A 24,692-nucleotide genomic window follows, 5' to 3' on the forward strand; every position below is an offset into this window, starting at 1 on the left:
GTGAGTTCCAAACCCCCACCATCCTCTGGGTGAAAACATTTCTCCTCAAATCCCCTCTAATCCTTCTTTAAATCTATGTCACCTGGTTATTAATGAGGCTAGCTATTTTCATAGAATGATACGACACAGAGGGAATCCCTTCGGCCCGTCATGCCTGTTCTTTGAACCGTCCTTTCCACATAGCTCTGAAAATTTCTTAACTTCAATTAATTACCCAATTCCTTTTGAAAGTTACTGGTGAACCTGGTTCCACTGCACTTTGAGGCAGTGCATTCCAGATCATACATAACAACTCACTGCGTGAAAAATCTCTCTTCATTTTGTCTTTGGTTATTTTGTTTTTTTTTAGAGATACAGCACTGAAACAGGCCCTTCAGCCCACCGAGTCTGTGCCGACCATCAACCACCCATTTATACTAATCCTACACTAATCCCATATTCCTACCACATCCCCACCTGTCCCTATATTTCCCTACCACCTACCTATACTAGGGGCAATTTATAATGGCCAATTTACCTATCAACCTGCAAGTCTTTGGCATGTGGGAGGAAACCGGAGCACCCGGAGGAAACCCACGCAGACACAGGGAGAACTTGCAAACTCCACACAGGCAGTACCCAGAATTGAACCCGGGTCACTGGAGCTGTGAGGTTGCGGTGCTAACCACTGCGCCACTGTGCCACCCAAAATTACCTTAAATCTCTGTCCTCTAGTTACTGACCATTCTACCGCTGGAAACAGTTTCCCCTTATCTACCCTATAAACCTTTATCATTTCTTCCCTTAACCTTCTCTGCTCTAAGGAAAACAACACCAGCTTCTCTGGTCTCTCCATATAACTGAAGTCCCACATCACTGTATTTAAGTGGATATATACACACTGCCCAAAGTGATACTCAGCCATACAGACATTGGGAGTTACTGGATTTGCCCCCCAGTCTGTACCAAATGAGTGACAGTTGCCAGGGTTACAGTGGGGATGCTAACAATTGGCCTCACTGTTCCTGAACTCAAGGTGAGCACAAATTACATAGAATTACACAGCACAGAAACAGGCCATTCAGCTCAACTAGTCTATGTTGGTGTTTATACTCCACACGAGTCTCTTCTCATTCCATCTACTATATCTCACCCTTTCAGCAAATCTTTCCATTCCCTTTCTCTCATGTACTCATCAGTTTTCCTTTGAAAGCATTTAAGCTATTTGCCTCAACCAGTTCCTGTGGTAGTGAGTTCCTCGTTCAAACCACTCTCTGAGTAAGAAATTTCCCCTTATTTGCCTATTGGATGTATTAGTATTTGTCTTGTATTTATGTCCCCTAGTTTTGGATTCTCGCACAAGTGGAAACATTCTCTCCAAATGTTGTCAACACATTCATAATTTTAAACAGCTCTATAAGTTTTCTCTTTAAAAGGCTCAAGCTGTTCAATCGTTCCCAACAGCTGTAATCTCTCAGTTCTGGTATAATCCTTGTAAATCATTTTTACATTTCTCCAGTGTAATTGATATCATTTTTATAGTATGGCATCCAGAACTGTGCACAATACACTTGAGTGCAACCTTACCAGGTCCCATACAAGTTTCACATAGTTTCACAACTTTTGCATTCTATACCCCTAGAACTAAATCCCAGTGCTTTGTTAGCTGTTTTAATTGTTTTTCTGGCCTGCAATGTTAATTTAATGATTTGTTCAACTGTATACCTAGATCCTTTTGCTCTTCTACCCATTCACTTTCTTATTTTCTAAGATGTAATTGATGTTTCTGTTTTTCCTAGTAAAGTGCATCACCTCACATGTGTCTGTGTTAATGTTCATTTGCCACTTAACAGCAATGTAATCCTGCAAGTTTTCTAATGTCTTCTTGTATCATGTTGCATTCTTCCTCAGTTTTAACTAAATCACAACCCCAACTGAAGTTTGGTATTGTCTGCAAAGTTTGTATCGAGTTACTTGTTCTTATGTCCAAAACATTGATGTAAAGTATGAATAATAGTGGTTCCAGCAATGGTCATTGTGGAACAACACCCTTTCTACCTCCAATCTGCCTAACTACCCTTTATCCATGATCTCTGCTTTCTATTTTTGAGCCAATTTGCTACCCATTCAACTATTTGTACTCTGACTCCACATGCTGTAGCCTTTTTCATAAGCCTGCCATATAGTACCTCATCAAAGGCCTTTTGAAAATTCAAGCATTTGATATCTACTGCATTATCCATGTCTATTCTTTCCATTACCTCTTCAAAGATCTATCAGGTTAGTTAAACAAGACAGCATTTAAGAATCCATGCTGACTATTTTTATTGTAATTCCTGTCTCTAGATGCTCTTCTATCTCTTTATTTAGTATAGATTCCAGTATATTTCCTATCATTGATGTTAAGCTAACTGGTCTATAGTTCCTAGGTTTTGTTCTATCTCTCTTTTTGTATCAACTATTCATCAGCTCTCTGACACCATCCCCTCTTCTACAGAACTTATATATAACATACATGTGTGTATGTATATATATTATATATATGTGCCTGTATATGTATATATATTATAAATGTGTGTGTATGTGTATATATACATATATTAGATGTATGTGTGTGTGTATATATATTATATATATATATGTGCGTGTGTATGTATATATATTAGATATATATATATGTGTGTGTATATATATATATATATAACTAGTGCCTCTGCAATTTCTTCCCTAATTTCCTTGAGTATGCATACCATCTAGAGCTAGTGTTGTTCTATCCTCTTTTAAATTTGCTAGTTTGTCAATTATTTTCTCCCTTTCTGTCCCAACTGTATTGATATTCATTTTAAGCTCATCCTCCAGTGAAATGTTGAACATTGTTATCAGCCTAAGAGAAGGTTGCAGATGTTCAGATGGGGTTCTCGCTCTTGATCACCATCTAATGGTTTGTGATGGAACTGCAGTCGGTATATTTCAGGGAGGAAGGAATGTTTTCCTATGGTTCCTGCCGACAGCAACATCATAGTCAAACGCAGGAAGATCTTCCTCTGGTTGGTCCCAGTGAAATTGTAGTCATGTTTTCAAAGAGCAGGTGTGTGATTTCACTCGAAATACTGGCCAGAGGAAATCTTGCATTTGTTCACACTGTCACTGCACCCAGCAACAAGAGGGAATCACCACCCCGCCACCCACCCCAAAAACGATGGCCCGCAGAATCAAATAGCCTGCCAAACATTTCTGTCCAGACTGACCGACAAGAAAAATGGCGACTTGTGTGGCAAACTTTGGGCTGTGGAATTGTACCCCAGCAAGATGGCATTTGAATTCTATTAATGTTGGATTGATATGTTGTAGTGGAAAGTGTCACAGGGCCTCAGCAAATGCCAACCCACTAATGTGGGCACTTGCCAGGCTCGGCTATTTTGGATAATCTATTGAATACCTTCTATCTGAGAACACGCCAGACACCTTTTACTGACTTGTGATCTTCCCTTAGGCTGTTGCTTGGTTCACTCCTGCTCCTGGAAACTCAAAATTAAAGAACCCTTGCAAAGATGGAGGACAGTTCACAGACTATGAGCATCTGCTCCCAACCAATGATTGTCAAATTAATTTTCAACTAGACAAGGGAAAGGATGAGACTTTTGCAAACGTGTGCCGCTTTTCACCAGTGGTCTTACCTATGAAGTAGGTATATGCAGTGACGAACATAGTGCCCTACTTATTTGGAGTGACACCAATACTGCTTACTCAAAGGTGTCTCGAAGATAAGGAGCTTATATTCATGAGACTGCAGTTTCTGGACAGTTACAAAGGCACAACTCACTAAAAACTAGAGGGCAAGTACGCAAAGTTATCAAGAAGGCAAATGTCATGTTAACCTTTATCTCGAAGGGGCTGGAATACAAAGTGGAGAAAGTTATGCTTAAGTTGTAAAAAGCCTTATTCAGGCCCATCCTGGAGTACTGTGTACAGTTTTGGACATCACATCTCAGACTTTGGAGGGAGTGCAGCGCAGGTTCACCAGAATGTTATCAGGGCTTAAATCATGAGGACAGGTTGTATAAACATGGCCTGTATTCCCTTGAGTATAGAAGATTGAGGGAGGATCTGACCGACATGATGAAAATGTTGAAAGGATTCGATAGTATAGTTACAGAGAAGCTATTTTCTCTGATCTGGGATTTGAGAATGAGGGGGGCATGATCTTAAAAGTAGAGTTAGACCTTTCAAAAGTGAATCAGGAAGCACCTTTTCACACACAGGGTAGTGGAATCTGGAACTCTCTCCTCTGAACGGAAATGAATGCTGGGAAGTTGAGTTTCTACCTCCCTTGACTGTGCACTGGCAACTCACGGCCTTTACAAGAATTGTCACAGATTAAAGGGTCATATAGACACTGCACCAACACTACCATCATAGAAGAGGGAACACCATGTATCAGAACTTACAAATTTGATATATGCTACAGGCCACAAGTCAGAATCAGCTTCATGGCACTGAAAAGAAGTCATTAAAAGCAGTGTGCACTGTTCCTCTCACTCAGCTGTACTGAGTGGTTGTGGGCCGGAGGAGTAGCTGAGAGTTATAAAGGTCTAATGCTGAAATAGGGCAGAGGATTGTAATTTATAGTTTGCATTCTGGTGTTGATGTATCAGTGAATTCCACTCCCCCCCCACCAAAATAATTTCATCGCAGAGAAAGAACAGCTTCTTGCAAATATATATTTTTTACTATTGCTTTCTTCTAACAATCTAATAGTTTAGCCATACCTGTTTTTGGCAGCTAGCTTTACCAGTTAGCACAAACGTTGTTCTGATGTAAGGTCATCGACCTGAAATGTTAACTTTGCTTTTCTCTCCACAGATGCTGCCTAACCCGCTGAGTATTTCCAGCATTTTCTGTTTTTGTAGCAAACGTTTCACTAGTCTGAATACTCTTTTGGCTTAAACTCATATTAAAGAAAAAGAAAGACTTGCATTTATATAGTGCCTTTCAGAATATCAGGATGTTCCAAAGCATTTCACAGCCAATAAAGTACTTTGGAAGTGTAGTTACTATTGCAATATAGGAAATTTGGCAGCCAATTTGCACACAGCAAGATCCCACAAACAGCAATGTAATAATGACCAGTTAAGCAGTTCTAGTGATGTTCGTTGAGGGATAAATATTGGGCAGGACACTGCGGGAACCGCTCCTGCTCCTCTTCGAAACAGTACCATGGATATTTTACATCCATCTGAGAGGGTAGATGAGGTCTCAGTTTAACATCTCTTCCAAAAGATAGCACTTCCAACAGTGCAGCACTCCCTCAGTATTGCACTGGAGTGTCAACTTTGATTTTGTGTTCAAGTCCCTGGCGTGGGACTTGAATCTACAACCTTTGATTCAGAGAAAGAGTGGTAGCACTGACGCATGGCTGACATGCCTTCATTCATTCATTTCCTATGCAGGTTTTTAAAAAATATTCGTTTATGGGATGTGGGCGTCGCTGGCATTTATTGCCCATCCCTAATTGCCCTTGAACTGAGTAGCTTGCTAGGCCATTTCAGAGGGCATTTAAGAGTCAACCACATTGCTGTGGGTCTGGAGTCACATGTAGGCCAGACCAGGTAAGGATGGCAGATTTCCTTCCCTAAAGGACATTAGTGAACCAGATAGGTTTTTACAACAATCATTAGACAAGCTTTTTCATTCCAGATTTATAAATTTAATTCAAATTTCACCATCTGCCATGCTGGGATTCAAACCCTTGTCCCCAGAGCATTAGCCTGGGTTTCTGGATTACTAGTCCAGTGACATTACCACTATGCCACTATCTCCCCCTTACATAGAAACATTGTTAGAGTTCTAGGAATTGGTTACCTGTCTTCCTGATCAAATAGAATCAGAACAGAGAGAAGAAACATAAACGGAACTGAAAAATAAAGACATATCTATCACTAGTGCCTAATGATCATGATAAGAATAACCTGTATGTTTAGAAAGTATATAGCCAGCTGGCCTTTTCTTGCTTTGGACTGTCTAATGTTCCTAAAACATCTTTACTTTTGCAGAGAGAGGCCTCCCTCCTTAAATTTCCCTGTACGATGTCCTTGGGGTCAGAGTACAGCTTCTGCTACACACCCGGATTTCAGCTTGCCCAGGACTCTGTCTGTCGGTAATGATGGTAGCAGTCAGTGCAGGGACTCCCGCTCACAGTCTGCTCGGCCAGACCCTGCCCCAGGTGAGGCAAAAATCAAATGCTTCTGCACAAAAAACAACTACCTGCAAAAAAAATTGCATAGAGAGTTATCATAGGGTACGATATTTACTATAGACACTGGCATTGGCTAGAGCTACTGCAGTGAGCATTCCCATTCCTACGCATCTCCACTTTTCAATATATTTCTTTCCCCAATGTGGTACCCAGAGACCACCAAAAGTTTCTTATAGAATCACAGAATGGGTAGAGCGCAGAACAGGCCCTTCGGGCTATTGTGTCCATGCTGGCTTTCTGTAAGAGTTACTCAGCTTGTCCCACTCCCCCACCTTCTCCCCACAGCCCTGCAAATGTTTTCTCTTCAGATAATTATCCAATTCCCTTTTGAAAGCCACGATTGAATCTGCCACAACCACTCTGTCAGGCATTACATTCCAGATCCAAACCGCGAGCTGCGCAAAAAGTCTTTACTCATGTGTCATGCACGGAAGGAGCCATGATGAAATAAGCAATGAAATGGAAGAATTATGAATTTAAAAAGTCAACTGCTAAATGAAATCACAAGGAATAGACACTTATACACAGTGAAAATGGAGTAGCGGCCATGTGACCGTCCTATCCTGGAAATCCACAAACGTGTCTGAAAAGGTGAGGCTCGTTAACCCCATCTGAAATAGCTCTGGGGAGAAGCCCTTTGAAATTGAAAGGAGCTATTGCATATTAATGACTTTGATTGACATGAATGAACTAACAGAGGATGCTAAAGACAGTCTAACTCATAGCCAAACCAAGATGAATAAGATGTGAAGCAGCAACATCATAACAGAATGATTCCCATTCAAACATCAAATGATGGCCATGGTTATCATCCTGGCCCATTGTGTGGACACAACAGGGGAGAGGGCCACATGTCATCTAAAAGGAACTCCAATGTGATAAATTTTGACCTTAAGAAGGTGGCTATCTGGAGAGAGAGGGGAGAGATCAAGCCAACATCACAGAAAGCCTGTGAGAAGGATCCAGCAGCCAAAAGAAGAACCCTGCTGACAAAGAGCAGCCACCACAGCAGAGACATCACCATCTGTGAAGGTAACAAACTACACACCACCAGCTTTGAGCTGCATTACAACCACTAGAGATCTACAATACATCCTCAAGTTCAGGACTGTGAATAATCAGGCCTGCAACTTTTGAAAAAAGTTTTTTCCTCCCGAGAAGATACAATAATCTTCTGTAAACCACAAACACTTACCTCACTTGGGACTTTAAACTACCTCTTACCCTTTTTCTATCTACTCTTGAGAGTGCATGTGAGAGTGAATGCGTGCATGAGTGGTGTGAACATTTTGGGGAATTAATATTGTTCAATCAATAGTTAATCCTCTGTTTATAAAACCAGCAAGAAAACCTGTCATTTGTCTGGTTTATTTGACCCTAAAGACACTCAGGCTAAAGCATTTTAACAAACGATTATGGTCAGTTGGGAGGTGAACATTGGGAACCACCCACACCCCCTTACCACCTGTCCATAACACATGTCACTGTTGGTTCTTTTGCCAGTCACCTGAGGACTTGTGTTAAAACTGAAAAGATTCCATGGATATGTTTTTTTTACCAAGTTCACCGAAAGGACACGAGATTTTTTCTGGAAGTCATGTGCTTCGGTCTCAGTAAACAACAGAACCCTTGGTGACTTGGGGAAAAATGGTTACAGAGAAGCCACATGTCAAGGTTTATGGAGGTCAGGAGGTCAACTCTCTGTTTGGAGTTTGGACATTGTTTTCAGTTTAGTTGGATGTGAACTGTTTGAAGACAGTTGGTATTTTTCCTGTCAAGGAAAAAGCAACCACCCAACTCACCTCTTTCTCTACCTCTTTGAAGAAACCCTGCTAAGATCCAGTGTGGGACAGCTAAAATCCCTGGTTCTGCATATCTTCTGAGAAGCTGGTAAAAAAAATCCTGCGATTCAAGTGTGCGCTGGTAGAATAATTCTCAACATCTCCAGAGCAGACTGCTTCTACAATGATCCCAGTGACCCATCTCCGTATACCCGGATGCCAGACCAAAAAAAGGAACAACTGACATTCTTCCATATCTTTTTTTTTTAAATCAAGAATTAGCAAGTATTTGGTCACAGTAGTCTTTTTTGTCATTTTTTGCAACAGACCACGGCAGAGAGAATTTCTGTATTTTTTCCAGTGTGTGTGTGAGTGTAATTGGGGAATTTAAAAGGGGAACTTTCATATTTCAATCTGTGTTTTAATGCTTTGCTTTGTTACTGGTTAAGTCTTGTTTCATAATAAACTGATAATTTTGTTGTTTATTAAAGAAACCTGGTTGGTGTATTTTGTTCTGGGATATAAAATAGAGTACATGATTGGCTGTATTGGTAACCGGGTAAACATTTAAATATATGTTGTGACCTGTGGAGAAGTGGAACTAGAAAAGGCAGTGCATTCCTCCCGCCTCAGTTGTAACACAAAACTCATTTCAACCTTCTCTTCTCTAAGGAGAACATCCCCAGCTTCTCCAATCCATCCATGTAACTGAAGTCCCACATCCCTGGAACCATTCTCGTAAATCTTTTCCGTGCTCTCTCTAATGCCTTCACATCCTTCCAAAAGTGTGATGCCTAGAATTGGACACAATATTCCAGTTGAGGTTGAACCAGTGTTTTATAAAGGTTCAACAAAACTTCCTTGCTTCTGTACTCTATATCTCCATTTATAAAGTCCAGGATCCCATTAACTCTAACATGAGGTCTTACTGTAAGCAGCCATTGTTTAACTTTATACCTCCCCAAAACAGAGGGCAGCAGAGAGGGCAGTATACAAAATGCTCAATATACAAAATGCTCATCTATTACATATATCACACTCCCTCCCCACTTAAAAAAAAACATTAAAATGTATAATGGTACATGTACGTAATTTCCAAAAATACAATAGCTGAAATTTAACTGGATTGCATGCTTTTTACTGTAATCACAACTAAAACATATATGATCAATATTTCCAGAGTAATTTACGTTACATACTTTTAATGAACCTATCTGGCTTCTTTCTCTTTCTGTCTGGGTATTTTCTTCCATTTCCATCAGCTTGGCTCTGCTCTCCCAACATCTCAGACTGTGTCGACCCTGAACTTTGACTTTGACTACCAACAACATTTAATGGTTGGGACTGTGAAATTGATTGATTAGTCGTAACCAAAGACCCTGCTCTACTGGTGTATTCTGTGATATCGGCAAACTTTCAGTTTCTTTTTGACTTGCGCTTTCTAACTTTCACTTGGGAATATAGGAATGTTTTCCCTTTGTCAGATTTCCTCTTTCAAGCAAATGATTTACATGACCTGATGGAGTCGCTTTCCAACCTTCACTAGATATCTGAATGCACCTAGTCTTTTTACAACAGCTGCAAACACATACTTCTCATTATCACCTCGGTAGTTTTCCATCATGACCTGCTGACCAGCACTAAACTCTCTAAGTTTCATACCTTGTGTACCATGACTCATCTTCACTCTGTCTTGCTTTTCTCATATTTTGCTATTTTTGTCAGACGTAAGCAAACTAAACCTTGTCCTAGGAGCATGTTTAAACACTAACTCATAAGGTGAGCAACCTGTTGTAGGCTATGGGCTTATTCTGTAAAGAACAGAAAATTGGCTGGCATGTGTTGAAGAGAAACATGGAAATTACTGCCTAGCTTCTCACCTAACAAACACTTCTGCAAAGACCTCTTCACAATTTGTACACTTTTTTCTGCAGCACCATTTGATGTTGGGTGATATTGTGGTATTTCAAACACTTCTGATGCAAACTGTGGACCATTATCTGACACCAAGCCAAAAATTGCAAACCAACTTCTCAAAACCTCAATAGTTTTGGCACTTGTGGTATTGGGCATAGGTTTAAGTGCTGGGACCACTGTTTTTTTGCTAGATATAAATGACTTGGATCTTTGAATACAGAGTAGAATCTCAAAATTTGCCAATGATACTAAACTTGGAGGTGTGGCAACCCGTGAGGATGATATGAACCACCTGTAACAGGACATAGATAGGCTAGCAGGTGGCAGATGGAATTTAATACAAACAAGTGTGACATGATGCATTTTGGCAGAAGGAATAGGGAGAGGCAATGTATACTTAATGGCACAGTCCTAAAGAGGGTGCAGGGACCTGGGAGTACATGTGTATCCATCTTTGAAGGTAGCAGGACAAACTGAGAGAGTGGTTAGTAAAGTATATGGGATCTTGGGCTTCATAAACTGAGCATTGAGTACAAAAGCAGGGAAGCTATGCTAAACTTTTATAAAGCTCTGGTTAGGTCCCAACTGGAATATTGTGTCCAGTGCTGCTCACCACACTTCAGGAAGGATGTGAGAGTCCTTGACAGGTGTAGAGGAGATTTACCAGAATGGTTCCAGGGATGGGCAATTTTTGGTACAAGGTTAGGTTGGAAAAACTGGGGTTGTTGTCCTTAGAACAAAGGAGATTGAGAGGAGATTTAAAAGAAATGTACAAGATTATGACAGGCTTAGATATGTTAGACCAGGAGAAACTGTTCCTATTCAGTAATGGTACAAGGACTAGGGGATACAGATTGATGATTTTGGGCAGAGATGCAGGGGTAATATGAGGAAGAACCTTTTTACGCAGCAGGTAATGACCTGGAACTTGCTGACCACAGAGTGTTGGAAGCAGGGGACCATCAATGACTTCAGAAGGAAATTGGATGGCCACTTGAAGGAAATAGACTTGCAGGGCTATGGGGATCAAGTTGGGGAGTGGGACTCACTGAAGTGCTCCGTGGAGAGCCGGCATGGACTCGCTGGGCCGAATGACCTCCTTCTGTGCTGTATGTGACTCCATGACTGTATGTTATAGCTGTTGACCAAAACAAAATACTCTTTCCCGTCCACTTCAAAGAAATTGACCTACTGGATTTCACCGAGCTCGTGACGTTGGGCTCTGTGGCAGGGGAGCGGGTGGTGCTGGAAGATCATGCTGGCAGAGGCCTGCCACGGAGCCCGACGCCAGGAAGGCCGGGCCCAATCCTGCCGGCAGCAGCGAGGTTCCGTGGTGCACCCCCCCCCACCCCCCCACCGCTGGGCAACGGGACCTGCAACTAAATATGAAAATGAGTAAAATGAAAACATTAACATGCATTTACCTGGGGTCTGACGGACCCCCCGCCGCAATTTTCAGAACGGCGGCCGGCACTCCCGTGCCTTCACTTCCCCATCTGAGGAAAGCTGGCATGATGCTGGTGGGGAGGGGGTTGGGAAGTTAAGATTTTTAGTCAGCGTGAGGGGAATGGGGTCAGAAATAAGCGTCATGAGTGTGGGGGATGGTGGCAACGGGTGAACTTTAAACTTTGTACAGTATTGGGGAGAAGGTCATATTTCAAAGGTAAGTGTTTTGGTGTGAAGGGCAAATACTTAATGTTGTTGGTATTGGGGGGGGGGGTGGAAAAGGGTGATTGAATTTTTATTGCAAAAGTGCGGTGGTGGGGGGTGGGGGTGGCATGACTTTAAAAATTTAAATTCACTAGCAGGGCTGGCTGCCTTTTATAAATGGTGCCAGCGCCTGCACACACAGGTAGCTGACACCATTGCTGACATCAGACAGCCCACCCCCTCCACGTGATTGGGGGGTTGCATGCCAACCTAGGTATTTAAATAAGCCGCCATGCGATAGATCATGGGAACTCAACGGCGCGCGGCCTGCATGTGCGGGCTGTTAGAGAAACTTCCAAGCCTGTTTGTGAAGAAGACACTGAGACTAGGATGCTTTGGTGGAGACTTTTTTTTTTATTTCCAAAATATACTTTATTCATAAAAATCTGTAAAAAAATACATTACAAAACAGTTCCAAAAAACACCAAGTCAAACAATATGAAGAGTGCAAAGGAGATCAGTTCCCTTCAAGACACGAGCGAGTTGCCTCACAACCCTTCCATTTCATTTTATATGCCATGTACATTTTACAGCAAACAAATATTTTCTGGATACCGTTCGAGGGGTTTCCCATGGATCCAGCCCCTCAGTTCACCTTGGTGGGGGGACCTTACACATTGGTCTTTCCCCATTGAGCCTTTGCCGCGGCTGCCCCAAGTTTTAGTGTGTCCCTCAGCACGTAGTCCTGGACCTTGGAATGTGCCAGTCTGCAACATTCAATCGTGGACAACTCTTTGCGCTGGAAGACCAGGAAGTTTCGGGCAGACCAAAGGGTGCCTTTCACCGAATTGATAGTCCTCCAGCAGCAGTTGATGTTTATCTCGGTGTGCGTCCCTGGGAACAGCCCGTAGAGCACAGACTCCTGTGTTACAGAGCTCTTTGGGATGAACCTTGACAAAAACCACTGCATTTCTTTCCACACCTGCTTTGCAAAGACACATTCCAGAAGGAGGTGGGCAACTGTCTCTTCCCCACCACAGCCACCTCAAGGGCATTGTGCGGAGGGGATGAGACTTCGGGCGTGCAGAAGGGATCTGACGGGGAGGGCTCTTCTCACCACCAGTCTTGGTGCTTGTTTAAAAGTTCTGGTGATGAGACATTGTGCCAAATGACTTTGGCAGTCTGCTCGGGGAACCATCCGACAGGATCCACCATCTCCTTTTCCCGTGGGGCCTTAAGAACATTCCGTGCAGACCACTGCCTGATGGATTGGTGGTCAAAGGTGTTTTTCCGCAGAAACTTTCCCACGAAAGATAGGTGGCACGGCACGGTCCAACTTGATGAAGCGCTACACAGCAATGTGACCAGACTCATCCTTCGCAACACCGGGGACAGATAGAACCTCAGCACATAGTGACACTTGGAGTTTGCGTACTGGGGATCTACACACAGCTTGATGCAGCCGCACACGAAGGTGGGTCATCAGGATGAGGGCGACGTTGGGTACATTTTTCCCGCCCTTATCCAGAGGTTTGAACATCATGTCCCTCCGGACTCGGTCCATTTTGGATCCCCAGATGAAACGGAAAATGGCTCGGGTGACCGCCACAGCGCAGGAGTGGGGTATGGGCCAGACCTGCGCCATGTACAGCAACAACGTGAGCGCCTCGCACCTGATGACCAGGTTCTTACCCATAATGGATAGAGATCGCTGCTCTTACATGCTCAGCTCATGTTGTACCTTGGCTACTCATTCTTTCCAGGGTTTGATCCACGCCCCGGCCCTTCCGAACCATATCCCCAGCACCTTCAGGTAGTCTGACCTAACGGTGAAGTGGACAAAGGATCGGTCAGCCCAGTTCCCAAAGAACATGGCCTCACTCTTGCCATGGTTAACTTTGGCTCCCAAGGCCAGTTCGAACTGGTCGCAGATGCTCATCAGTCTGCGCACAGACAGCGGGTCCGAGCAGAAGACAGCAACATCATCCATGTGCAGAGAGGTTTTAACCTGAGTGCTTCCACTGCCTGGGATTGTCACCCCTCTTATGCACGCATCCTTCCTAATAGACTCAGCAAAGGGTTCAATACAGCAAACAAACAGGACAGGGGAGAGAGGACAACCCTGTCTGACTCCAGATTGGATCAGGAAACTTTCTGATTCCCACCCATTGATTGAGACTGCGCTACTGATGTTTGTGTAGAGCAGTTTGATCCAATTGCAGATTCCCTCCCCAAACCCCATTTTGGAGAGCACGTCCATCATGTAGGTGTGCGATATCCTGTCAAAAGTCTTCTCCTGGTCCAGGCTGATGAGGCAGGTGTCCACCCTCCTCTCCCGTACATAGGCGATCGTATCCCTGAGTAGCGCGAGACTATCAGAGATCTTCCTGCCGGGTACAGTACAGGTCTGATCAAGGTGAATCACCAACTCTAGAGCAGACTTGACTCGACTGGCTATGACTTTTGACAGAATCTTGTAGTCAACATTAAGCAGTGAGATGGGCTGCCAATTTCTGATTTCTGCCCTCTCCCCCTTCCGCTTGTAGATGAGGGTGATGATGCCTTTCCTCATGGATTCTGATATGCTGCCGACCAGAAGCATACTCTCATATACTTCCAGCAGGTCTGGGCTGACCCAGTCCCACAGGGCCGAATACAACTGAACCAGTAAGCCATCGCTTCCGGGAGTTTTACTCGTCTCAAAGGACTTGACGGCCTTTGTCAGCTCATCCAGAGTTAGCGGCTTGTCCAGTCTCTCCCTCATGCTGTCATCTAAGACCTCTGTGATAGATGACAGGAAGGACTGGGAGGCTCTGCTGTCTGTGGGCTTCGCGTCTGTTTATTGCTTGCCACAGAACTTACTTGTCCACTCCTAACCACAGCCAGCCAATGCTGGCTGGCTCTTTATATATACACATTTGAGTACAGCTAACTAATCAACACCCAACATCTGTTCACCCTATTACCTTCAACTACTAGGTATTTAACATCCATTAACTGAACTTATGAGGCACTAATGGGGGCAGCCATTTTTTTTGCCTGTCGTTGGGAGCGGGAGGGGCAGGGGTGGTTCTTACTATCCAATCCCTTGTGTTTGACCATGGAATGAAAGGAACCTTGGTTGGATCATTTCTCATTCTGAGGCACACTTCACAACGTTTCACCAACTCTTCAATCTCTCTATCTACCTTTGGATACCAAAAATATCTTCTAGCTACTGCTTTCATAAGGACTATCCCTGTGTGCTCTTGATGAAGTTCCTCCAACAATCTCTCTCTAAACCTGGGCACAATAATGACTCTTAAATCCCATAGGAGACAATCTTGATCTACAGTCAGTTCATTTCGACACGTGAAAAACTCCTGCAATTTCTCATCATTCGCATTCTTTAGACCAGCCATTCATGACATAATTGAGTACTGAGCACCACATCCTTACGAGTTTCTTCAGAAATTTCTCTGGCACACACTGGCATGTCATTTGTGTATGGAAAGTAATTCACAGATAACTCATTGGCTAAGAATGAATCAGTCTTACAGGAAATCTTGAAAGAACGTCCGCATTTGCAGGATCTGCTGACTTATGATATTTAATATCGATCTGATAGGCCATCAAAATCAATACCCATCTCCGAAGCCATGCTGTCGCTAGAGATGATTACTCTTCTTTCAACCACATACGATCATAAAGTCTTGGTGGTCAGCTAACAAAGTGAATGTCCTACTGTACAGTAGGCTCAGGAGGGGCAGGTGGGTTGCGGCCTAGGGCGGGGGCAACAAGGAACAATGAGGCGGCCAATAGATTAAATCCCGGAGTGCAGTCAGGAGCCTGTGGTGTGAGCGGTGGATACTAGTAATCTCGGTGCCTGGATTAGGGTGTGGTATTTGTGAACATGCCCACCCTCACATGGCAGGATCTCAATTTTAGACAAGTGGTTGCAGATGTACTGTGTGAATTTCTAGAAGTGGCTATTCACATGATCCTGTACAACCAAGAGGTTTATCTGAACGGAATCATTCAGAAGAGGAAGAATACAACGTATCTGTCCAAATGTTGTGTCACCCGGAGCTTAACCAGTATATCCGGTACACACTGCAGTGCAACAAACCTCTGATTGTGAAGAATGAGGTGGATCGGGTGGTGGCAGTGATCCTGGATAAAGAGCATCATCCTGTGGAGCGTTTTGTCTTTGAGATATCCCATCCTCATCACCATCTTTCTGTTGTATATTCACTAAGTCTAACATGAGGTCTTTCTGTAAGTAACCATTGTTGAACTTTATTTACACCTCCCCAGTGGAGAGGGCAGTACACAAAATGCTCAACATACAAAATGCTCAGCTATTACATATATCACACCTGTATGCTTTATTAATTGCCTTTTCAACTTTGTGCAAAAGACATGCTAAAAGAAAATTCTGCAAGACTGGGTTTAGCACATTGCCGTTTCAGCGCAAAACTTCTATGTTCAAATTCAGCCCATACCAGTGGAATTAATGCCTTGCCTCCCTATCAGCTGGGACGGTCCTGTGACAAAGTGAGACGAGGGGCTGGATTTTACGACGGAATTCGCGTTCCCAACGGCAGGTCCAAGTGGGGGCCCCGAGCCCACACTTGCCGGAAGCACGCCCACTGGCGCAATCATCCTGGGGGCAGCCCCCTAATTGGCCATCTCTGCATTTGCTGTCCTATTAAGGACAGTGGGCAGGCTCTTGATGCTGTCTGCCCAACCAGAGGAGAGAGATGGGTGCTGCTGAGGCAGGTCGCGGACGGCAAGGGCACCTCAACATTGAGGTGCTCTCGGAGGCATTCATGAAGTTAAAAACTGAGGAGGATCAAAGCCAATAAGGACCCTTGGAATGGAGGGGAAACCCCTCCACAAGGATTGGTTTGGGCCGCCAGTGCAACCTTTCATTCCCGCAGCCCCATCATTGGGACACAGAGCTTCCGGTTCCAAAGACCCTTCCCCTCCATTGAGATAGCGGTCTCCATGTGTCAGGGGTAGGGCCACTCTGCTGGCAGCAAAATGTCAGCGACGCCACAAAATTGCCCCTAATTGGGGCCTTACTCATCTTAATTGGCTGCTTGCCTGCATTGTGTCGTCAGCTGATCCAGTCCCCTGCCCACCCCTGGGAAACTTCCAAGCGGGAATGGTGTTGGGAAGTTGTCCTGACATGGCTCAGCTGCATTTTCCCATCCTTGCCACCTCCAACCCCACCTCCACAGCGCCGGGCAAATCCAGCCCTAACTGTGGGACCCACGGCATTAAATTGGTATTAACCAACGTTCATGCTCAGATGTCACAGGGAGGACTGGTGTGGGATATGGAAAATGTTCCATTGGTGCTGTTAGAGGCTTTAATTAAGGTAAAATGTGGGCACACAGCAGAGAAGGTTTTAGCCTGCAACTGGCTGTGGGGTGCCTGGTGTGAAAGTATTTGATACTTACTGCCTGAAATGACAGTGTTCGATTGGTCAAACATGAAAAGTTATCAGATTTTTATATAAAATAAGTTGGTGTTGCCGAGATGTGCCTCAGCCGTACAGAGGAATTTTTTGCACTTTCTCTCTTATGAGTTGTATGGGTCTGGAAATTAGTTCCATGTTAAAAATCCTGCAAGCGCCTCATGTGATTTTTCTTTGTTTGAAATGAGCTTCAAATGTAAAAAGACCTCACCAATAGTTTTTGTAATCATCATATCTTTTGTGTGAAAATCACCCTCTGAATAACTGCAAAAGCAACTTTGTGTTAGTTTGCCACATCTAGATTTCTTTATCTCTTTTAAGATAGGATTTCCTGCACAGTCCCTGATCGCTGCCCATACCCCTCACCTCTTTGCCTCATATACCATTCCTAAATTGAAAGAGGGAGAGAAAGGACTGATCAGGGCCCTGTCTGAGAGCCTTCGATCCAGTCCCTTGGTTGATCTACAGATTTTCCTATCTTTGCTAAGATCAGGGATATGCCATGTGAGGAACAGCTGGCATCGACCTGCATCCTATTCCTCGGTGGCATAGCGCATTGAGCCTGATGCCCATGCCCCATTACAACATATTAACTTTACTGGGCACCATACCTCGGGAAGGATATATTGACCTTGGAGGAGGTGCAGTACAGATTCACCAGAATGTTACAGGAGCTAAAATGGTAAAATTATAAGGAAAGTTGTTCAGACTAGGCTTGTATTTCATTGAGTAGAGGAGATTAAGTGGTGATCTGATCAAGGTGTTTAAGATGATTGAAGGATCTGATAGGGTAGATAGACAGAAACTATTTCCTCCAGTGGGGGAGTCCAGAACAAGGGGGCAAAACCTTAAAATTAGAGTTGGGCCATTCAGGTTTGGTGTCAGGCAGGACACTCTTCACACAAACAGTAGTGGAAACCTGGAACTGTCTCTGTTGAGCTGTTGAGGCTTCAGAACTGAGACTGATAGATTTTTGTTAGGCAAGTGTATCAAGAGATATGGAATCAAGGCGGGTGAATAGAGTTAAGATACAGTTCAGCCATGATCTAATTCAGTGGCAGAACAGACTCAAGGGGCTGAATGGCCCCCTCCTGTTTCTATGTTCCTTTCTACTTCTATGTGTTTTAGCAATGTCTCATTATAATCTTCTCACATTCTTCCCATTCTTTCTTACAGGCGCCCTAAACTCCAGATCGAACACTTCAAACCAGTGCAGGAAAAACTCTTGCGACAAAAATGACAAAAAATCGTCAACATGCTCTACGGCAGTAAGCAAACTAACAAATTACTAACTCTTGCCAAAGGGGAGGGTATTTTTGACATAAAGCCACAACATTAAACCATAACTACCACATTAACAAAAGTTATATTCTTCTTCATTTACAATCATAAAATTGCTCTAATTCAAAGGGATAATCACCTGGCACTCTACCATTTAAGAACTTTGTCCCCTTGCTGCTGAGGTGATCTTCTCCCATACTAAAAGAGAAGGCCCTTGTTCTTGGGTGGAACCAAATATGGAAAAATATTTGACCAAACATTTATTGGTCACTGTTTGCTGGAAAACCAGTCAGACCCTTTCATCAGGTCTGTGGAATTTACAGAAAAGGAGGCTGCTGCTTTTAGAATTCATGTCAAGTTGCCATGACACTTATCTTCCTTCATTTCAAACTGATGCTTGCTCCAGATTCAGCTTAAGGGCTCAATGCTGGCTCAATGTTGGAAGCAGGCCATACTAAATGATGTTGATTCTTCTTGGCAAAGACATGGCCTCAGGTCCAGAAGTAGCTTCACCTCCCAAATCAAAGAATCAAGCATTGGTAGGTAACATTCAAAAGACCACACTCTCAAAGGTGGGCCAGTCAACACATACTCAGGACTGGCTGACATGGATAAGGAGATGGCATAGAGAGTCTCAAGGTCTCTTATTTCCTCCCCCAACATTGGTCTCAATTTGGGCCAACCTTTGTGTTCAAACTCCAGCCTGGTATTGACCAATGTCAGTACAGGTCAAGTGACTAGAATGTCCAGGTTAGTAACTGGAATTCACTTGTCCCATCCTCTGGCACTGCCAAAATCAATAATCTTCCCCTCAGAATAGGTGACAAGCCAGGTTGACTCTAACACCAAACTCCAAAAAGATGTGCCCCAAATATATGTTCTTCACACACATGTTGATGGTAGAACTATTGTGCCATATCGATGAGCCAATAGGGTAGTTCTCAAGATCAATACTGTTTCTGATCCTCCTTTTCTTCTGGAAATTGCAATGCAAAATGAAACAAAAATCCACGTCCTACCACAATTATCTTCCTTCCTTTTCTGCTCCATGTGTTGACTCTTTCTGGTATTGCCAATCAGAAGCAAGAACCTTCATTGATTAACTCACTCTGTCCCAGGGATGCTGCATCCAATGGCAATTCCTAACTCCCAGATAAACTAATTTAACAGAGACCAGAAATCGATCCCGGGACCTCCTGATCTGCACACTGTAAAGTTTTATCCAGCACCTCACATTTCATTCACTGCAATGAACCATTGTTCTAGACTGTCTTGTTCAAATCAAAAGATCACTCTTGATATAAAGCTTGTATAAGGCTCTGGCTAGAAGCATCGGAAGTACTGCATTCAGTACTGGACCCCACTCCTCAGGAAGGACATATTGACCTTGGAGGATATACAGTGCAGATTCACCAAAATGATACAGGAGCTAAAAAGGTTAAATTATGAGGACAGGTTCCATAGACTAGGCTTATATTCCCATATATAGAAGCCTAAGGGTTGATCCAATTGAAGTGTTTAAGATGACTGGAGAATTTGATAGGGTGATAGAAAGAAAATATTTCCTCTGCCAGGGGGGTTCAGAACAAGGAGACACAACCTTAAATTGGAGTTAGGTCGTTCAGGGGTGATGTTGGGAAGCACTGCTTCACACAAAGGGTAGTGGAAATCTGGAGCTTTCCCCAAACACATTATCAAAAAGCTGTTGAGGCTGTGGGGTGGTGTTGGGCCAATAAAAATTTTCAAACTGAGACAGATAGATTTTTTGTTGGGTGAGGATAGTAAGGCAGGTAAATGGTGTTAAGATACAGATCATGATCGAATTGAATGGCGAATTGTGAATTCATCACAATTGGGATATTCCTGTAGTTGAGCTTGTTTGCAGGCCTTCAGGAGGCTTTAAAAATTCTGAGTTCTGAAGAAGAGTCATATCTAACTCCAAACGTTAACTCTGTTTCTCTCTCCATAGATGCTGCCAGACCTGCTGAGTATTTCCAGCGCTTTGTTTTTATTTCAGATTTCCAGCATCTGCAGTGTTTTGCTTTTTAAAAAAAATTAAGTTGGTTCTTTTGGGTACAAGGACACTAAAATACATTTTAAAAGCTTTTAAATGTGATTTTTTAAATTTAATTCACTAAGAAATTGACTTACAGCAGGAAGTTTTGCTGAACCTTTATAGAGCTCTGGTTAGGTCCCAACTGGGAGTATACTGTGTCTAGTTCTGGTCCTTGAGGGGGTGCAGAGGAGATTTACCAGAATGGTTCCAGGGATGGGGGATTTTAGCTACAAAGTTATTTTGGAGAAGCTGGGGTTGTTCTCCTTGGAGAAAAGGAGATTGAGGGGAGATTTGATGGAGGTGTACAGGATTATGACAGGTTTAGAGAACGTAGATTTTTTAAAAAGCTGTTCCCATTACCTGATTTTACAAGGACCCAGGGCCACAGATTTAAGGTTTTGGGCAAGATATGCAGGTGGGAGGTGAGGAAGAACTTTTTTACGCAGCGAGTGGTAATGACCTGGAACTCATTGCCAACTCACTGGTGGAAGCAGAGACAATGAATAATTTTAAAAAGAAATTGGAGGGACACTTGAGGGAAATAAACTTGCAGAACTACGGGGATAGAGCAGGAAATGGGACTGTCTGCATTACTCAGAGAACTGACATGGACTTGATAGGCCGAATGGCCTCCTTCTGTGCCATAATGACTCTATGACTCTTTGGCGGAATAGACTTGAGAGGCTGAATGGCCCACTTGTGTTCCTATTCATTTTGCATTATTATTTCATGATCTGAAGATGGACCAAAGCTTTTTTGGGGAGGAAGAAACATAATTCCAGCACTGTTAGTGCTGATTCTTTGACTGCTCCACCCCACTCCCTTCAATACTGCCCCACCCCACTGGGACTGCAAAGTCAATGAATTTACAATGCTGGCCCTAGGTCCTAGTATTTCACATGAGCAACTTGCCTTTCCACTGTTGAATGATGCTTTATAATAATCACCAAGTATCGGTCATTGCACATTAACCAATAGTTCACAACAGTAAACTTCATTGGGGTAGCAATTCCAGGGGCACAGAAGGCCGGAGAGTGAGTGGATCATCCGCCAGGCCTCACATCAGTAAATTTTCCATCTCCTTTAAATTTTGGCCCAAATTGTGGTCAGTGAGTTGGGGGTGGGGGGGTGGGGAAAGCGGGGAGCCTTCTGCCCACAATTACCCAACATCTTGGGGGGGACACTCCAGGATGCCAACTGTGCCATCAATAGGCCCACTAGAACTTTTATCAGTTGAGGGCCTGACTAAAGTCCTGCTGCCAGAGGTGATTGATCTCAGACCAGGATCGATTACCTGGCTAAACATACTCTTTTCCTCCCTCAGGTGGTTTTTACACAATTTTCCACCCTGTTGTCTTCAGCAGATGCCTGGGCCTCGCTTCTGCTCTCAGAGTGCCATGGCAACTCCCTGATTTACCCACTGATATTTAAAGTGGCTTATGGGCACCTTGAGATTGTAGATGAGGGTATTGGGGTTTGGGGGCGTCCCACTCTGCCACACATCCAAAGGGAATGACAATTGGTTGTATCCTACAATGGGTGGGGGCCATTTTCAGGGCTGGGTGACTGATTAGAGCTCCTGTTTTAAAGGGTTGTATTGAGCCTAATATTGCTTCAAACATGATCCACACAATCATTCACATAATTCAGAGACATGGCAGCAATATTCAGCACATGCTCTCTCTATCTGTACATGGGAGTGTTGTTAAGCACAACTAACACTGCTCCAGCTGCTTAAATTTGACTCTTTAAAAAATAAAAACCTCATGCATCAGATCAAGAGACCCCCCATACCTTCTTGTTCCCTGGGAGAGCTGAAAAGCCAGGTCAAAAATCCAAGGCCAATATGGGTGAAAAAAGTCTGGAAAATTCCTCATCAATCCCATTAGTTACTTGAAACTAGATGAGATGGTCACATTGATCAGGACTTATACTACTTAGTGTTAAACTCCAGAAAGCTTGTTATGGAAGGATAATGCTGGAGCCTATCTTTACTCTGATTCACATTTATTGTACAGAGTAAAAGGATTACAAACATGTAGCTCCTCACTCAAACCCTCCACCAGTCTCAGTAAGTGTCTGTTTATAAGTGCTCAAGTGAGACCCCAATTAACACCCTCCCTCTGCATATAACCAAACAATTGATACACAATTAACAGATTAACACTTAGCGCCTACCTCTAGCTTGCCGTAATGTCTTAAAGATATACAGTGAATCAGTACTCACCTCACAAGCCAACAACTTGTTCTATAGTTCTACTCATCACTGAATGAACCAACACCTAATCTACACACATCACTCCATCCTCCCCAATTTATCTAATTGAAATAATTTGTCAGTGTTCACGTAATCTAATCCCTTTGTTATTTTATAGATCACAATCAAATTCCCTTTCAGTCTATATGCTTTTCTGTAGTTTATAGACACAGCTCTTGAAGTCTATGTGAGGACCTGACCTTCTCCCGCACCACATGCCTTTCTTCAGCTGAAACTACTTTGTTCCCCCTCTCTTGGCAATTACAATCTGTAATCAGCACCCAGGCACTACACAAGCACAGTCTAAAACAAATTTTCCCTTCCTTTCTGAGAAATGGTGCACTCCATTGGTTCACACCTTCTATTCCTAAAACAGAAAGTTCCTGATTTCAGCCATGTTATTGGAGGAAAACTCCCCTGAACATGATTCCTGTGAGCCAGGCTACGTTAAGGAGAACAGGGTGGCTCTTTTAAATATATGGTGGCAAGCAGGTTCCCTATCTTCCTGAGTGAAGACAGTTAAGAACTAACTCTTCTGCTTTCACCTTCATTCCAGCATTTCCACTACCAATTTTTTAACCAAAGTCAAACATTTATTCCTCCTTTGTTGACACCAAATATGGGATGAGCCAAATGGCCTCCTCCTGTGCTGTGTCATTTTATGATTATCTGGAAAAGCCTTCATTGCTGTGTGAGAAATTTTCAGTGATCTTATTATGTTCAGATGAATTTATGCCAGAGAGTTTTTATGAGTGTTTTCTTATTATTTACAGAATAGTTCAGGGCAACAGAAAATCTTTGTCCCAGGGACGTTGCTGTCCCAAGTTCAACAAAAGTCCACAGGACTACAGCATTTAAAATCCATGCAGAACTTGGCATTCCAGCCCCCGATGCCTCGTCCTCCCCCAGTTGCATCCTGGTGAACTTTGATCATTGATCCAGGTCAGGCTTTAAAATATTTAAAATTTGTGTACATATATATGGGAGAGAGAGAGAAATATTTTATACACGTTTATGTAGCATTCATTCCAATCAGACTCCACTTAAACTGTGCAATAGGGTACAACTGAACTCCACTTTTGGATTCTCATGTATAATTCTGAAGCAAAACCATAGAGGAAAATTTCCATCCCAGCTCTGGCATTGAGCCCTTTGCTGGTTGAAGCCAGCAGTGGTTGATCAGCATCATCTTGCTCTCAGCAAATGGGCCAAATCTTGCTGGAGCGGGGCATTCCACAGCACGGGCTGTTAGGTAGATATTTTCTGGCACTCTTCAGCTGAAACATAACTTACGTTGCAACTTGCTGGAATTGCGAGCCGCTAATGAACGAAGACAATGGGGCATCTAGTACCTGAGCAAATGACGCAGCTAACAGTCTATCGCTTTAATCCGATAAATTAAAGGATTGAGAAAGAAACAGGAATGATGGAGAAAGAGTGAATAAGAGTCAAATGAGGTACTGAAAGGGAAATAGAAAAAGGGAAAGAGATTGGATTAAGAGAGAGAGAAAAAAAGAGACAGAAAGGAAAAGTAACAAAAAAGTAAATTTTTACTTTTTAAAATCTTTAAGAAGAACTTACTACATGCAGGAATGAGAATCAACAGTTTACATTGTTCCCTTTTTGGGCTGGAGAGATTGATTGGCATTAACAATGCCAATTGCGTGGGTACTCAGATTCTGAATTACCAGACTTAACATTCGGTGGCGAGTTTAAAGGACAATTAATGGGCAGATCCAGCAAGTTCTTAAAAATAATGGGGCATCTGAGAGTGAGACACTGTTTGAATAAAGCAAGCAGCAGAACAGCATAAATCAACCATCAAATTCCAGAGATTCGCAACTCGCGGCATATCTCTTCATCCCCTGAAATCGCAGGCCTATTTGCACCTTAATAATGTTGTGTGTTGTTAAGATGCTGTTATTTTTCCAGGAAATTTTAGCCCATTGATCAGACTTTTCCAATGCATTTGTCATTTTCCTGATCTTTCCCTTTATTCCAATGCCCTTCCTACATTTTTTTCCTGCGGGCACCAAGAAAATTTGTTAGCG

The 24,692-nt window shown here is 43.1% G+C and overlaps 1 protein-coding gene across 3 annotated transcripts in view; it reads left to right on the top strand.

The window, feature by feature from the left end:
* LOC137384651 (uncharacterized) overlaps window positions 1-24,692 on the top strand; it is a 134,222-nt gene that overhangs the window by 103,856 nt on the left and 5,674 nt on the right. For all 3 annotated transcript variants that reach the window (XM_068058846.1, XM_068058847.1, XM_068058848.1), the window contains 4 exons: window positions 3,473-3,663; window positions 6,033-6,202; window positions 18,224-18,315; window positions 23,415-23,583. In XM_068058846.1, coding sequence (XP_067914947.1) covers window positions 3,473-3,663; window positions 6,033-6,202; window positions 18,224-18,315; window positions 23,415-23,564 — 603 coding nt within the window. In that variant the 3' untranslated portion in view covers window positions 23,565-23,583. The remainder of the gene's footprint in view (window positions 1-3,472; window positions 3,664-6,032; window positions 6,203-18,223; window positions 18,316-23,414; window positions 23,584-24,692) is intronic.

This window comes from Heterodontus francisci, chromosome 27 (genome assembly GCF_036365525.1).
Source record: "Heterodontus francisci isolate sHetFra1 chromosome 27, sHetFra1.hap1, whole genome shotgun sequence".
Classification (NCBI taxonomy): domain Eukaryota; kingdom Metazoa; phylum Chordata; class Chondrichthyes; order Heterodontiformes; family Heterodontidae; genus Heterodontus; species Heterodontus francisci.